The sequence below is a fragment of the Copidosoma floridanum genome, unplaced genomic scaffold (assembly GCF_036245765.1).
Source record: "Copidosoma floridanum isolate Cflo_tuat_1 unplaced genomic scaffold, Cflo_Japanese_pri ptg000024l, whole genome shotgun sequence".
Classification (NCBI taxonomy): Eukaryota; Metazoa; Arthropoda; class Insecta; order Hymenoptera; family Encyrtidae; genus Copidosoma; species Copidosoma floridanum.
Genome location: NW_028321901.1, coordinates 8,410,158 through 8,427,099, shown reverse-complemented (window position 1 = coordinate 8,427,099; position 16,942 = coordinate 8,410,158). Strand labels below are relative to the sequence as shown.

Sequence of the window (16,942 nt, the reverse complement as noted above, 5' to 3'; positions counted from 1 at the left end):
TATAAGTATGAACGAGGTCGTGCGAGCAATATTTCGCGACGGTCAGCGACCGACTGTGACCATTTTAGTCTTGACATCCTCTACTCGTCAATCCGTATATTCCGGGGCAGAGTACCTTTCGCCTGAAGGACTAAGGTAGATCACATTAACTACCTCCCTGAAAGTTCGATCCACATTTCATTAACTCACAAGGAGCGGGATCTCATGGTTACAAATTTGGGCGTGAAGGCAAGCGGAGATACAGCTCCGCCCCTAATCGGCACTCCGCCACCGTGATATAATTACCGACCTCATACGGTCACTCGAGCGGTCCCAATCAGTCGCTTACCTATATAGTAAATAAAATACACCAGAACATCTAGTGGTCACAAACCAAGTTCTTTTCACATCGTACCAGACACATGCCTGCATCTCCCACTCCTCACATCAGGACAGCGGCTCTGTCCGCAACAATAGGGGCGTCATTGACTCAAGACTCGGAAAGTACTAGCACTAAGACGTTGGTGTGAGTTCGGTATCTTATTTAGTGTAAGTACTGTGCGAACTAACAGGTATAGGTCTTGACCGGTGTGTTGGTGCACATGCGCTACCGTTTGGGAGTGGAGCGCTCCTTAAGTTAGTGAAGCGTGCGTACCATGACGTTAGTATGTTATTGTAACTATCGTTGACGTTTTAGTATCACCAGCGTTCTCTCAGTGCATTAGTAAGGTGAAATTATTTTAAATTTTAACTTAAGCTTTCTGTTCTAAGTAAGCACTTTAAATAGAGGTAACAGATCATGAGAGACGTATTGCATTGGTGGCTGGGTAGTCAACATCACTTAGTGTACTTTTGTGCTTGTATTCTTGTGTTAATATTTTTTTTTCCTCCCTAATTACTTTTATTTATAATTATTTTGATTTAATTTAATTTTTGTGTAATAAAATGCAGACAGTACTCATTCGAATCGGAAAAAAAAAATTTACTAAATCGAATTTTGCTTTTATTTTTGGTTAATACCAATTAATATCAATTAAAGCTAAAGAAAGATTTCATTGTGCATGAATAAAAACTGTTACGTTACGTGTTAGTGGTATTTGAGTAATTGTTAACTGCGTTTATATGTGTTTTTGGAAACTGGAACTAATGCCAAGTGTTCTTACTACATTAGTCGAGAGTAAAAGCAAAATTTAATTTAATAATCTATTTTGTCAATTAATATGTTTGTCTACATTATTTCAATAAAAATTTAACGAGACCAAAATAATTATAAATAAGTTTATTTACTGAAGAATGTAAGAAATACGTACTTGCAGTTCACAAACACGAAGGCAAAAGTACACATAGTAGTATTGACCAGTCAGACACTAGTAAAGTAAGTTTTTGATGACATATTAGCAGTACATAAGAGTAGTTGATCTAGTACTTGGTTATTTCATAAAATATTGTTAATTGCATTCATTAAATATTTATTACATTAAGTATTCTTTATACTAATAATTTTTGGTCTATGATGTACTTTTCCTCTATCTTAGATATTGGAACGTCCCTGTTTGCAACCCCTGAGCTCTTGATCCACCCAATTTCTTTTGCTTCTCTACTAAATGTACACATACCTTTCATCGGATTTCCTTCTAGCAGTTTCAAAATCCTATCCCTAACTACTTAAGCCGTTTCTGTTAGCCCTAATCGTTGTACTTCCTTGACCCATACTTCACTAATTTTTTTTTTAATTTTATTTACCGGGTTACATGACAGCCTACTGGCCTAGTCACCAGCGCCACCCACTAACCACCTACGTGTGAGGGTGTATTGCCGCACCCATTTCCAATCCTTTTACGGAAATCATACCTAATCCATGGGCACAGTGTGAGTATCTCCGGTGAAACACCTTGCTAGTTAAGCTGACACTCTCTTCACCAATGGTGCATCGGGTCCACTCGCCACTGTGTAGCCTTTCCCCAGAGAGGACTCCATATTTCAGGACGTCCACTCCCCGCCGGTTAAGCCGGCGCTCTCTGCCAAAGCATCGGATCCAGGCTAATTAGCATCCCCGAAAAAGCTCCATGTTTCAGGGACCACTCCTCGCTGGTAAGGCCGGCCATCCCTGCCTGGCGCATCGGTTCCGCTAACCCCTACCTATACCGATACACCCAGGGTTACATGGGAACTTTTCCCGATGAAAACAGTTTTTGAAAAAATCTGCATTTACCGAGAGTCGAACCCACGACCTCTAAAACAGCGTTGTTTCAGTAACAAGCACGCTTACCTCTGAGCCAACGCCGCTTGCCATACTTCACTAATTTTTTTCATTATTTCCGATCATTTGAATTTGTGCTCTATAATTTTTGTATCCATGTTGCATGCTCTGCACCTTCATTATGATATTCCTTGTTGCCTATCCTTTTTCAAGGGCTAATGGACCGTGTAAATGGTAAAACTTTTTCCTTCGACAATTCTCTGGAGAAACTTGATTGTGATGTAGATTGTGGGGAGTTCATGATCGTGCGCAGCGTAGTTCTTTTCGATGTTAAAGAGTTTTCTGGAGATAAAGGCCAGGAGATGCCTTATCGGGAATAGTTAAGTAGGCCTATGTATTTGCGTAACTTGGTGGAGGTCTGCGGGTGAAGGAAGCCAGCGATAGCTTTGATTTTATGTGACGTCACACAGAAGTCGTCTGCCAAGATGGGTATCTCAGATAGATGACTTGATATTTACTGAGCATATATTTGTTGGGCTTAACGTGCAGCTTCGCCTTCCGCAGGATCTCGAAAAGCTGCCTTAAGTGCTGAAAATGCTCCCAATGATTGTCGGACGCGATAAAAATGTCGTCTAAGTATGCCTTGGCAAAAAGCAAACCTCGCAGTATACGGGTCATTGCCACTACAGGAATAAAGCTGGATTGAGTTAACAGTAGCAAAAGTGCAAGGGTCCCTTTACTTCTCGGCATTTGCAGCAAAAAGGCGATGGTAGTAGCACCAACTGTCTTGAGCACTAGGAGTGGTAGAGCGGCTGCGGCAGGTGTTGACAGACCGGGAGTGTAAGCATCCTTGTTATCCCCCACTGGCATAGAGGTTTTGCATCGTAAGAGAAGTTAACTGCGCAACTGACAGGCGTAGCGACTCTAGTTCCTTGGACAGCGAGTTGAATATCGCCTGTCCAGAGGTTTGCAGCGGCGCCAGTCGTGGGCTAATATCGGTGACGATAGGGCTGGAAGCGTGTGTGCTACCTATCCTTTTTTCTGTGCCCAGTGGGATTCACAGATAAAAGAGCGAGCGAAAATGAGAGAGATGCCGCACACGTGCGGATAGCTGTCACTACGGTGCCTTCGCGTTATGAGGAAAGTGCTTATGAGGCCAACTGTTTTCTTATACAGGCACTGCACTCAAATAATGAATCGGCTGTTGGTTCTCATTGCTGCCGTTGGTTTGCATCAAAAAGAACAAAGAGAAAACTTCATTACGTCAGGGTCACTACTTTGAAGAACTAGCAGCGGGCTTTTGCGAGTCCAGGGAAATCGGTTGTCTGGAGCTGGGCAAGTGCGAAATGAAAGGCACACAGAAATACAGGCCTGACAAATCGTGTATTGAGAGACAAGATTGAATGTTAAGTTGGTAGTACGGCTCGTATGATAAAGCGCTTGTTGTCAGTACAAGAGTCTAAGCTGGACTGTCTAGTTTCGCCCCATATTAGGTGGCTCAACTTACGACCATTGAAGAGAGGAGAAGAGGGCTTGGCGCGCAGATATGAGGTGACAGCTCTGCGGGCCCCTGCATTGGGGAAGACTTAGCGTGGTGAAGGGTACTGCTTCTGAAAATGCGTTATGGCACTTGCTGAGGTGATCTGAAGCAACACGTTCATATATGTTTATATACTAGTACATGTATAAAAGGTGTTTCACGCGAAACGTCTTAAGCCCACCGCGTGAGCCCTAAAAATGACAGTTTTTAGCTCATTCTCTCGGCCTTATTGCTATTCTAAAAAAATTTTGAAAAATAGCATTTTCGATGTATTTTTCAGTCATTTTTCTGATGGTGTGGTTAGTTTTCCTAAAAAAAATTTGATTTTTACAAAAAAAAAATACACAACATGCTATATCTCGAAAAAAGAATTTTTAATAATTTTTTTTTATAAGCTAGATAAAAAGCTGAGAATTTTTTTACATTGAAAACGCCTTTTCGCGCAGTGTGCTCCTACTGAAAAATTCGAGTAAAACGATACCAAAGAATCGACGCTCGGCCATCTGAAAACGCGTCAAGGGCCGGTGACGCACGGCCCTCTGCTCAAGTTAACTATCAATATTATTAATTCAGAAATACTTTCTTAACAAATACTTTCAATTATTTTTTAGTTTTAGATGAAGTTTAAGATGCAAGCTTTTTGGTTTTATTATTTTGTTTAAAAAAAAGTTGTTACTCAGAACTCATAGATGTTTTTTTAATTTCATGTTTTATCATCGATTGGAATGACAGCGTGGAATTGCAAAGTACCCGGTATTAATTTTGCTTTATCAAATCAAGATTAAAGTTTAATTCTCTATTGTTCATATGACTCTTTACTTGAATAAAAAAAACTTTTGTTTCCTTGAAATAATTCTTTGCTCCGTCGTACCAGTTTTCTGCTGTTAAAATTCGGTTATTAGAGGAAACTTTAAGACTTGCACGTCTTGCACCTTACTTTAAGTTGGCTCTAATACCGTCGCCCGTTTTTTTTTAGATGAGCAAAAGAGTGCCATTCACAATCAATTTAAAAATCTCTTTTGTGGAAAAGTATGTTTCTAAAATTGCTCTAATTTTTTAAATTTTGACTGGTCTCATCAGTTACGTAAAATATTTTCTCTACTACAAACTTAGATTTCAAATAATTTATTATACTTTTTTGATACTTATATACAGCAATTATATTATAATTTGATTATCAGAAATACAATTATCAGAAAAAGAATTAAAAATTCCTTTTTTGACATAAAGTATGTTTTTTTTTTTTTTTTTTTTTATTAAAAATTAAATTTTTTCGAGAAACTAACCACACCATCGAAATGACTGACTGGAAAATACATCGAAAATGCTATTTGCAACATTTTTTGTATCAATATGACGCTATGAACAAGGTATGTTTACTGCTAAAAGTACAACAGAATCTAGACCATAATAGAGTTATACCTTAAGTTTAAGATGCAAAAACAGGGATATATTAGCGTAACGGGCTCATGTTTCATTCAAAAATTTGCAGATTTGACAACGCCTCCTAGCCATTCCAATCACAACACGGAGTTATTAATTTTTCTATAGTATGGAATCTTAAATTTATTAACACAAACAACATTTTCATGTATTGTAGGCAGCCAAAAAAATTTGAATCCAAGAGTTGGATGCTTTCAAAGTTGCGGGACCGAAATTTCATAAATTCAACATTTTAACAGAAAATACTTTAACAAACGCACACAATTGAATTGGGGCATCCCAATTAGTGCGTTTTGTATTCTAAAAAAAATTGAGAATGTTGCAGGAATTTATTCCGATTTTTCCATTCTAATCAGCCATTTCTACAGGCTCGCGGATTTGAAGATTCTGTGTCCCCAAAATAAAAACTAAGAGCCCGTATCGCTAAGGAATATTATTTATTTTTTTTAAGCATTAAGTTATCAACTCGGAGGGTGGTGGGTTAAAATTGAGCTGTTTTATATGTAATATAAGTGCAGTGCCAAAGTTTAATTTGCTTTTGGTGCGTGACAATCTCGATTTTTTGACGATTTTATAAAAGCCGGTAACGCTTTTTTTTTTACTAAGAGCCCGTAACGCTATTCCGTGACGATACAAAATGTAATGTATCTTTACTGTGCGTTAGCTTATCGGCTGCAATAGTGTAGTATATAATAGTATAGACACAGAAAAGTGTACAAGTGCAACAATAAAGTTAGAAAGTTCGAAATATGCCATTTTTGTAGAATGATCCATATATGAAGGTGTTGGTATTAAAAGAAAAATTTGTCTTGTTAAAAAAAACTATTTAATTAAATAAATAATTCATTGATAAATTTAACTTGTAATTAAACCTATTTAGTTCAAAACCGTAATTTACTGTTTAAATTAAAATCTAATGAACAAAAATTGAATATTCAACAATATGTACAAAACTTGCTGCTTAGAATTGTCTTTTTCAGTTTTAAGGAAAATAATTTATTCATATAAAAAAAACTAGTTGTTTAGATGAATAACTTAATAATTTATATGATGCATAATTAAACCAAATAAACACATTTTTTTACCTTTTTTAATAGTTGTAGAAGTGTAATTATCAAACAAACGATAAATTTTTTGTATATTATTTCGAAGTCTTAAATCAAATCTAATTATTCCTTATGGAGATAAATTATTTTAAAAATAGCTGTCAGAGATAAAAGAAAAAATAAGATATTTCAAAACTCTAAATAAATAAAAAACCAAGAGTGTCTCAGTATTTTTGGTAACTCAAAAAATTTTTCATTAAATAACTTAAATTTAATATCACATAGCAAGTACATTTATTTTTCAAATTATGCAATATCAAACCTGATGTCATAAAAAAACTACTGTTAATTGTGATGATAATTGTGTCACTTACGAGAGAGTAGATTATACCAATAAAAATATTTATATAAAGTTTTCTGTAGGAATTTCAAATTGTATTAGAGGAGGTCTTCTACCCCATAAGTTGAGTTTAAAAGTACGTACAATAGTAATAATTATGAGATCCTTAAGTATAACAGATGGATTGTATAAGGGAATGCCACTAAAAATCACGAAGTTTTTTAAATACAATTTTAAAGGATAAGTTAACTGAAGAAATAATTTAAAAGAAAGTTGTTAAATCTAGAACAGCTGCAACTATGAAAAACACATCTTCTCTACCATTCATTTTATATTTAAGTAATTTCTTGAAGTTTTTGTATTTCTGACAAAGTTAATATATGTTAAAAAACTCCATTTCTCTCTTAAGGTCGATTATATGCAGCTTTATCTTGATGTTTTAATTGAAATAACGTTTCGATCGAATTAGAGTCTAAAAAACAAAAATTACAAATGAAATGTGCGAAGAAGTGTTAAAAATGTAATAAATTCCCTTTTCTATATTTTAATATAAATGAAATATAAAGTTGTAATATAATCCGAATGTAAGATAGACAAATTTCTTATAAGTCTGTTGTGTTATGTTTGTAAGAATAATTACAGCTTTTTAAAAAAATAAATGAACTTATGTAACATTAATGTTTCAAATGAAGTTTGTAGAATTTTGTCTGCAGATCAAAGGTTTTAATTTAAAAATTTTATTTACCCCACCTACAGTTTCAATCTTCAAAATAAAGAATCTTCTGTCACAGTTAAAATTTTAATAATATAGTTTTTCATATGTATATAACATTTACTATTCAAATTTTTTTTCGATCAATGTTGTAGTTTAGAATAACTTTTCATTACTTTGTGAATCAGTTATATTTCGTGGCAATAGTTCGAATAGTAGTAATAATAATATCACCCAGAATAATCTATCTGAACTGTAAGCCAGCGTGAGAAAATGATAGAAAGATAGATACTAGATTTATTTGTAATAAGTGTACAAGAAGATAATACACAATATGCCATGTGCAAATACTTATAATGTGTTACAGACAAATAATAAAGATGCTTACGAACGAGTCAGATAGAAGAAAATACCAGTTTCAAAATGTCAAGTAAAGTTACCGTGATATCACAAAAATGTCTTGTAAAAATAGTATAAAATCTTTTTGCATTTTATACATATATTGCAAAAAAATATATGTATATAAAATTCTTCGCCCCCCTGCGTACTTCGCGCACCAACCCCCCAAGAAATATTTAAAACTTGAAAATTCAATAACTTCATATGATTTAAATTCAATATCTACAAAATCATGGACTTGTTAGATAAATAATCAATTGTTTCTTAGTTGTTTTACTTTTCGTGATAATGTTTCTAGAATTTCAATATACTTAAAATTTAAATACAGTATCTAGTTTCGCATCACAACATTTTACTACATGATAAATACAACTTATACTTAAAATTGAAGTATTCAGAGATGAAATTTTACTATAAAGGCTTTTTCTTAAGCTTAGGTGAAAGACAGCTCTAAAAATTAACAATGAAAAACTTATCTAAACTTACGGTGCGAGTGAATGTACAGCTCCTCGGTAGCTCAAGTGGTAGAGCAACTGTCTAGTAAACAGGAGGTTGTGTGTTCGATTTGCACCCGGAAAGGATATTTTTCTCGTTCTTGTTTATTTCTTAAGTAATTTTCTTGAAAAAGAAAGTATGTGGTTTAGTATTATGAGTCTTAAGTATATTGGATATTGAGAAAAAGGCATGTATAGAGGATATAGTGTGCTTGTATTTAAAGTGCCGCCATCGATGCATATGAAGCGTGCGGTGGCTCGGTCGGCTAGGTCGTGGATTGGCACGCGGGAGACCGTGGTTCGATTCCCAGCCAGTGTGACTTTTCAGGCAAGTACCTCTGTGTCTTTCACGTGTGCTTTTTCACCACGCAATGCTCCTCGAGGAGGGTTTAGGCGACCTTTTCGCAGCAAAAATTGCCTAATTTCCCCCTACCCCCCTCTCAGTCATGGGAGGCCTCCCATCCCTTTCCTTGTCCCTTTCCCAAGTGCTAAGTGCCCATTGTAGTGCCCTTATTAAAGGAGCCGGACGTAGAGCACTATAATATAAAAAAAAAAAAAAAAAAAAAATCTATGCATATGCACTTCTTGATATAATGATTTAGATGTATCAACATTCGCTTGTATACTATTGGTCGTATTAATTTCTATTTTACCGACAAGCATTAGAGTCACATAACTATTAATTTTTTAAAGAAAAATGAAAAATTACAAGTAATAAACTTTGACAAACAAACAATAAACTTATTAAAGATCAAAATTTGCTTGCCATACAATGTTTTCAATGTTTGCATGGTTCTCTGAATCATTTTGTATTAATACACTCAAGACATCTTGATACCAATACGTATAGTTGACCATGAGAAAACGAAGGTTTTTTGTAGTAGAATCCTAATTCATCAAAATTTTGACCTTGCGATTTATTGATCATCATGGGAAAAGCTAGAACTATTGGAAATTGTTTTCTTTATATAATAACGGTAAAGATAAATTATAATGGGTATTAACTGTAATTCTTGGAATGAAAACTTTATCACCAGATTTTTCACCAGTTCTTATTTCTACTTCTAAATTTTATTAAAATAATTTTGTCATACGTTATCTAGTGCCATTGCACAATCCATCATATAAACTTGAGTTTCTTATCAACATAACAATAGCATCTACTTTAAAATTGAAACATGTGGCTGTAATTTTTCATACGTATTATGTACAGTTTATATAGAAAAATTTATGTTTATATTTTCATCAATGCAATCACAATCTTCATATTATGCACAATCTATGCTGTAATGAGTATGTCTTTTGCCTTTAATAAAACTGAAAATTTTATTATTTAAAATGTACGAAAGATCGTTATGAGTTGTTAGAATTACTTTGTATAGGCAGCTATTAATACCATCTCTATAAATGTTTTTAGAAACATCATCAGTTCTTCATCCCTGTAAAATTCCGAAAGATTTTTTGTTCTATTTGCAATGTCCATTAATAATAAAAATTTGAAATTTGTATACCGCATATTACTTTTTAATTTCATAATTTTACGGTGTTTCCAAAGAAATAATGCCTTATAGTTTAACTAATTGTGAAACTTTCACACTCATGCTTTATTACCAGAAGTATTTGTCTGAAGTCGCCTGATAAAATAAATAATTTTTTACCAAATGGAATATCATTATCACATAAATCTTTCAAAATTCTATCTACTATTTCCAAAGCTTTTTGGGAATCATAAAACTTCGGTCTAAATAATGATAGTTACTTCTAGTCGTTTTTTTTAATCTGCTTTGTATTATAAGAAAAAAGTTTCAATGTTATTGACATCTAATGGTCATCAAAATGTTATATGACTTGCCATTTTTTTGGGTAATAAAATTAAAGCTATTCCTGTCCAAGCCATAGTTATAACCTTCTTCTTTAAAAAAAAAAAAAAAAAAAAAATTAATGTTTTGTATAAAAGTGTTTTTCCAAAACCTTCTAAACCATTTATAAAATACAATTTTGTATCACTGTTGATAATTCCATTAAAAAATTTTTTTATTACTACTTAGGTTAGCAAATAAATCCTTGAAATTTGTTTCTCAATTAATTACAGTTTTATTATCTTTAATATTTTCAGATTTTACTGTTTCATTTAGTTCTCGTGGTCCATAATCTTCCAATGATTTTTTCTTTCAAATTAAGAGATTTTATTCAAACGTAAAAAAGCATTGTTCTGTTTATCGTCTTTTAAATCTTCAATAAAAAATTTGTTAGAGTGATTCCCAAATAGACTTACCACAAACGTCTTTTAATATTATTTGATACAGTAACTGTGCAGCGCAAATAGTCGTTGACTCCAAGTTTAATACCTCAACTCGAATCATGTCTGGACGTGGCAAAGGTGGTGGCAAAGTGAAGGGAAAGTCCAAGACTCGGTCGACTCGGGCTGGACTCCAGTTCCCCGTAGGACGTATCCATCGTCTTCTGCGTAAAGGCAACTACGCCGAACGAGTGGGTGCTGGTGCGCCAGTGTACTTGGCCGCCGTCATGGAGTACTTAGCCGCTGAGGTTCTTGAGTTGGCTGGCAACGCAGCTCGTGACAATAAGAAAACCAGAATCATCTCTCGTCATCTCCAACTAGCAATCCGCAATGACGAAGAATTGAACAAGCTGCTCTCTGGAGTAACAATCGCCCGAGGTGGTGTCTTGCCCAACATTCAGGCCGTACTTTTGCCCAAGAAGACCGAGAAAAGCTCGTAGATCATAGAATTTATTTTTAACAAAACACTTTTAAAAATTTTTTTAGTTGATATGGTGGCATAACGTTACAAGTTTCTTTAAATATTTCATATAGTTGGGAGATATTTCATAAAAAAAGAACGCTCAGAGTCCTTGAGTAACACTGTTTTAAGGCGCCATATTATTGAATTACGTCTAACTCTTTCTTTTTTAACCAAAGTTTTTACCGTCGAACTAAAACAGTAATATTCTGGAATATTTACGTATCTAATTTTTTTGTGAAACTATCTATTTTATTTTATTTAAACCAAGTCGTTAATGCTGTTCCGGAGTTTTCTATACCTTTAAGCATATTATTATCTCAAAAAACTTTTTTTTTGTTTATTTTTAATATTACTGGTAAAAAAAGTACACAATGACTACGTCCATAGAAATAAAACTCTTTCAATCGCCATGCTGCTTGCATGGATCTTGAATAGCGGCCATCTACATACTCTAAAATTTCATAAAAAATGTCTGTATCGTCCTTTTTATCACTCGTATCTGGTTTCGATCTACCTTCTCTATCTTCTCTTTTATGAATATAATCAAAAGTACATGGGTGATTCTTCTACAAATCGAACAGATTTCGACCTTCACCTCTCTGATTTGGCTGAAAATTTTTTTCCAGCTTCTATATTGAAAAATGAGAGATACTTGTTCTAGGAATTTTTTTTTATCGCGTATTTTCGATTTTATAAGTTATAATAAATTTCATAAAAGTGGTTCCACTCTCATTTTAAACAATGTACAGCTCCGAACCCTTAAGAGCTACAAAATTTTTACCAATGGCACTTTGTAGCTAAAGAGTTAAACTTGAAGAAAAAAAAAATATCTACAAATTAATGTTGTTATTAACAATTTAATTGTTTTAATCGATTTTTAACAATTGCCCAAAAAATGAATCAAGTTTTTATTATTACCATCGTATTCTGCGTCAAATTTCACGTCAAAATCATGTTTTTAAAATATCGACACTTTTCAATTGTTATTGTTGAAATAATAATTTATGTAGCGTGTAATAGTAAAAAAACTATTTTTTGAGTATAAAATGATATCTGTACCTCATATCAAATAAAGTTGAACGTAAAAGTTGTAGATAATTGAATTATCTACAACTTTTGTGTATACAATTTGTCAGTATAACCTCAAACTTTGGTATTATCATGCAAAAAAGCGAGAAATCACCATCTTATCATATATTAAGAGTAATTTTTTACTTGTAAAATGGAGATGAGCAATAACTGAAGAAATTATATTTTATTGAATTAATAAAAATGTGTAATAAAAAACCGAGTAAACATTATGATTGCCTAATATTTATTTATGGATGGAACAAAATTTTCATGTACAAGTAAAAATTTTTTTACAGTTTCATAACAAAATTATGGCACTTTAAAATTTTTACAATATATGTTTTTTCGTGCAAAGAAAACAGTGTCGCTTCTAATTCTTGATAAAATAGTAAAACCATGCTATGATATTTTATTATAAAGAAATAATGACTCTCTTGGTAATGCTATCAACTTTGGTCACAACAATAAACATCTTGATAGCATCACCAAGAGAGTCATTATTTCTTTATAATGATTATCTGCTATTACGAGAGCCATTGACGAACTATGATATTTTATGGTTCCCTTAATCGTTGTTGCTCTCAAAAATCTTTCTGACACTAATTTTCTTTCTGCTTCGTAATCATGAGTTGTAGAATAACGACAAGTAATATTTGGCAGTAATTTTGTGGCCCAATTGAAAACGTTCTTGCGGCGTTCGAATGGGATTGTTAATTCCCTGAAGACTTGCTCCGGCAGCTAGTCGTTTAACAGTCCCGCCTATTCCGTCGCATGGTACTTTCCATGTAAAGTGGGAAAAAAATGCCACTCTGCTGCTATTTTAAAGTCTTTAAAGTGATGAGTGAGATAAATGAAGTTCTTTTTATTTGTATACTGTCTACTCGCACCGTCAGACATGTATATTATTTTATTAACACATGGTAAATTTATTTTAATAAATTCAATCAACTGCTTTTGATATAGATGTACGGCAGTAGTGTCGTGATGTAGTCATTCAGAAATGCAAACAAAACTTGAAATTTTTAATTCATATAAGTCATTCCTATAATAAATTGAAAATGGGTGTACGGTTGCTTGATCGTGGTTCCAACGTATACCCTGAACCGAATTTTAAATTATGAAAGCATAATTCTCTGAGAAGTCGCAAATTACGATACACTCGTTTTCTCTCAGTTTATTTTTCATCGCATTTAATAAATCCCTTTGTCTGTTAACCAACAATAAATGAATTAACAGTTTTTGCAAACCTTCACTTAATTTCTGTAAAAACTTATCAACTGGAGATATTAGAGTCTGCAATGAGGTTCTTTCAACCGTAACCCATTGTTTGTAGGTAACAATTTCAATACATTTTTCTTCAAAAATTTCCTACAATTGCTCAATAACATTCTTCACGTCTGGGTACTCCTGACAAGAATTTAAAGAACAATCAGTCATTGTGTTTTTGCATACCATACGATCCAAAGAATCCTTATAATTGACCCCAACAACCCCAATAACCCATATGTGATTATCACATTTATTGTCACTCTTATAATTTGGGTAACTATTTCTTGTAAGAACAGTATTATTAGTTAACTTTTTTGGAAACTTTTTCGTACAATAATCTTGATGACTTGAAGATATGGAACATCTGTACCATCAGGTCCATAAAGCATGTGTTAAATAACTAATTTTTGTATTTTTGATTCAAGTGGAATTTCCGCTGAAATATATTTATCTATGTATATAGTAGTAAATAATTCATTGTTTATATGCAATGTTTCAATAATATAAGAATCAGGTAATCCTCTGTTTCCGAAATTCAATAGTATAAACTTAAGCAATAACTCCTCTAAATATATTGTGTTTAGTTACATCGCCAAAAATTAATTTTAATTTTGTATGAAATAATGTTACAGTTATATTCGGTTTATCATTCGGAGTAGTATCTTCAGGAAAGTTTTTCAAAATTTGCTTTATTTCGCACGGTTTAGGTTCACATGTAACAGTAGTAAAAAAAATCAGGTCGTCCAAACTTTTGGCATCATAACCATTGCATCTTGATAATGTTATTCTATTGCTTTCTATTATTATTATTATATATGCATGTTAAAAAAATTATTGCGTTAATCTCCGAGCATAGAGTATTGGACTCAGAATTTTGTTATTTGGTTGATAGGAAGCTCGACATAAGTAATATTGGAGCAACTTAAGATTTTCTGCTTTTGCTGAAAAATTTTGTCTACCACATGTACTTTATCCTACATCTCCTACTGGAAACAATAAAGAAAATGTTGTAGGAAAAACACGCTGTATTACGCATACATCATCGATAATGCAACCCATAAAGGTGTTGATAAATTAGATGATCATATTTATATAAATTTTCCCGTAGAAATGTTGAAAATATTCGTGAAGGCTTGCCACTTCATGAACTTTAACTATAAATAGGTACAAATGTAATGTTAGTTTAAAATTTAAGTATATCTGACGGCTTATTGATTGGTACACGATTGCGAATTACAAAATTGTTTAAGTATAACGTAGAAGGCGAAATAGACACGGGAAAAAACTGGTAATGAAATTTTTATTGCAACAATTACATTACAACAATAACCGGAACTACTTTAACATAACCTTTCATTTTACATAGAAAACAATTCTCATTAGTTGTAGCATTTACTATGTATATGAACAAGTCTCAAGGTCAAAGTTTTGATAATATGGAATTATACTTATAAAAACTTTTATTTTCTCATGGTCACTTGTACGTGGCTTTATCAAGATGCGAGAATAAAAATAATGTTTTTGTTTAATCGATAGAGAAAACATTTTAGATATTGATTCATTAAAAACAGAATACGAATAGACCTAAGTCTTCGTGGTTTGATAGGGCTTTATAAGTTGACTCATAAAATAAGTCATCTTAATGCAAAACTTCTATGGTTTTTATTAATGATAAACTAAATGTTATTTACGCTTTGCGCAACGACCTCCTATAAATCAATTACGACTAAAGTTTTTCTTGACGATAAGATAAATCATAGCGATAAGAAAGTTTATCCTCTAAGTAATGTAGTTATAAAGCAGATTAAAAATAATAGATTAACACACATACCACACGAATACGACTGTATACACATCAAGGTCTGTGAAAGACGGTATGATCCTTTTCAGATTCCCCAAAAGTAGTATGGGGGGCGGTGGTTGGCGGTGGGTGGTGAATGCGGGTCTGTGGAGGGTTGTGTGGAATGCCCCACTGAGATAACTATACAATATAGGAAGATACTAGTGGGGCTCCATGCGCCAACCCCACAATTTTCGAATCAGCTTAATGCTTCATTTTTTTAGTTTGCTTTTTGAAGTTAAAAAAATTAAATAATCTTTATCAAGTAGTTTAAAAATCAAAACAGAAGTAGTGTAAATGTAATAAATCTCTCTGATCGTAAATCACGATTTTTATAATTACATATAAACAAATGGATAACAATTTTTTTTTGATGGCCCAGGAGGATCAGAAAAAACATTTCCAAATTAAACGTTTAATTATTATTTCATTTCTCGTAGAAAAAAATTTTATATATCGCATGGACTGGTATAGCATTAATATTACAATGACCAGTCATAAAACACTTCGTTTACGATTAGACTTGAACAATGTAAAAAGTTTATTCTTGGAATTCAAATCTGAAAAAAAAAATTGAAAGAAGTTGATTTAATTATATAGGACAAGACTTCTATGATCCCAAAAAAAGCCTCCAAGTACTCCAATAAAATATAGTATAAATTGATGAAATTTTACTTTATATAGTGGGCGGTGGTGCATGGGCTGTGGGGGGGCTTATCAAAGTCGAGTGAAGGTGATAAAGGGCAGGAGGAGGGGGCTAAGCAATAACTTAAACTAATTAAAATTACGTCAGATCTGTTATAATTTCCCGTATTGAGAGGGAGGTGGAGAGGGAGTTTTGTGAAACGACCCTCCGAAATCACTACATAATATAGTTCCTTACTGTTTTCCGTAACTACCATTTTATTTCCCCAAGTATACAAGCCTTTCGTACGGGCTCCTTGCAAAGTTCCCCTTAGACAACCCGGTCCAATTATCTTATTGGGTACTAATAACAAGGCGCAACGATTGTTTTAAGCACACCACAGCTATTATCAAGGTTAATGGAAAAATATTTTCAAATAAACCATCTAACTTGCTGTACCGACATTTTTATAACCAACAGTGACTTAACCTGATAAGCTGGCCAGGTTTTGGCTTTTCTTTGGCTTCTGGGGATCTAGACATCACCAGAAAAACATCCCCTATTCGTTTTAAAATTTCTATAAGAGGAGTTCCGGCATCCTGGGTTCATCCCATAAAAAAACTCGAGAGACAAATCTCGATAATTTTCGATTGGATTTGAGCCCATCTTTGGCTACGAAGCTAGCACACTTAACACTAAGCTATTAAAACTCCCCCATTATTTAATTTATTATTGTTGAAGGCAATAATTTCAAGACTTTTTTCAATAATTTTTGTAAGTATAAAAATAATTCGCGCTGACCTTTTTTTGAGGTTGTACGCTTATTTTAAAATAAAATAATTAAATGGATTAATGTAAGTATGCCACTGAAAGAAAATTGGGTGTAGGATCTTACCAATTTTTTCTGTATCAAGAGACCTCGATAACATTGAATGCTAACACTACAAAATTTGGAATATACCAGATCGGAGAATTTCGAAGTGTTCTGTTTACAAATTAGAAGACTCGCCGTACGTATTTGGTAGCGTCAGATGTCGACAAATCGTTGGACGCAGAGAGCACGACGCTGAAAGCGTCACACCTCGAAGTTGGTAATCTGAACTTCCCAACTTGGAAGAGTAAGAGCTCGACATTAGTTGAGGTCGCTCGATCCTATTATCGAGCTATAATACTTCGGCATTTAGTGTAAAAAGTATGTAGGTAAACCGATTCAAATACATTG

At 33.3% G+C, this 16,942-nt stretch overlaps 2 protein-coding genes across 3 annotated transcripts in view; both read left to right on the top strand.

The window, feature by feature from the left end:
* Eif4g (eukaryotic translation initiation factor 4 gamma) overlaps window positions 1-16,942 on the top strand; it is a 763,642-nt gene that overhangs the window by 693,339 nt on the left and 53,361 nt on the right. The window lies entirely within an intron of this gene.
* LOC149374011 (histone H2A-like) lies at window positions 10,515-10,896 on the top strand. Its single transcript, XM_089595036.1, has one exon. The coding sequence runs from the start codon at window positions 10,515-10,517 to the stop codon at window positions 10,890-10,892; it is 378 nt and encodes a 125-aa protein (XP_089451162.1). The 3' UTR covers window positions 10,893-10,896.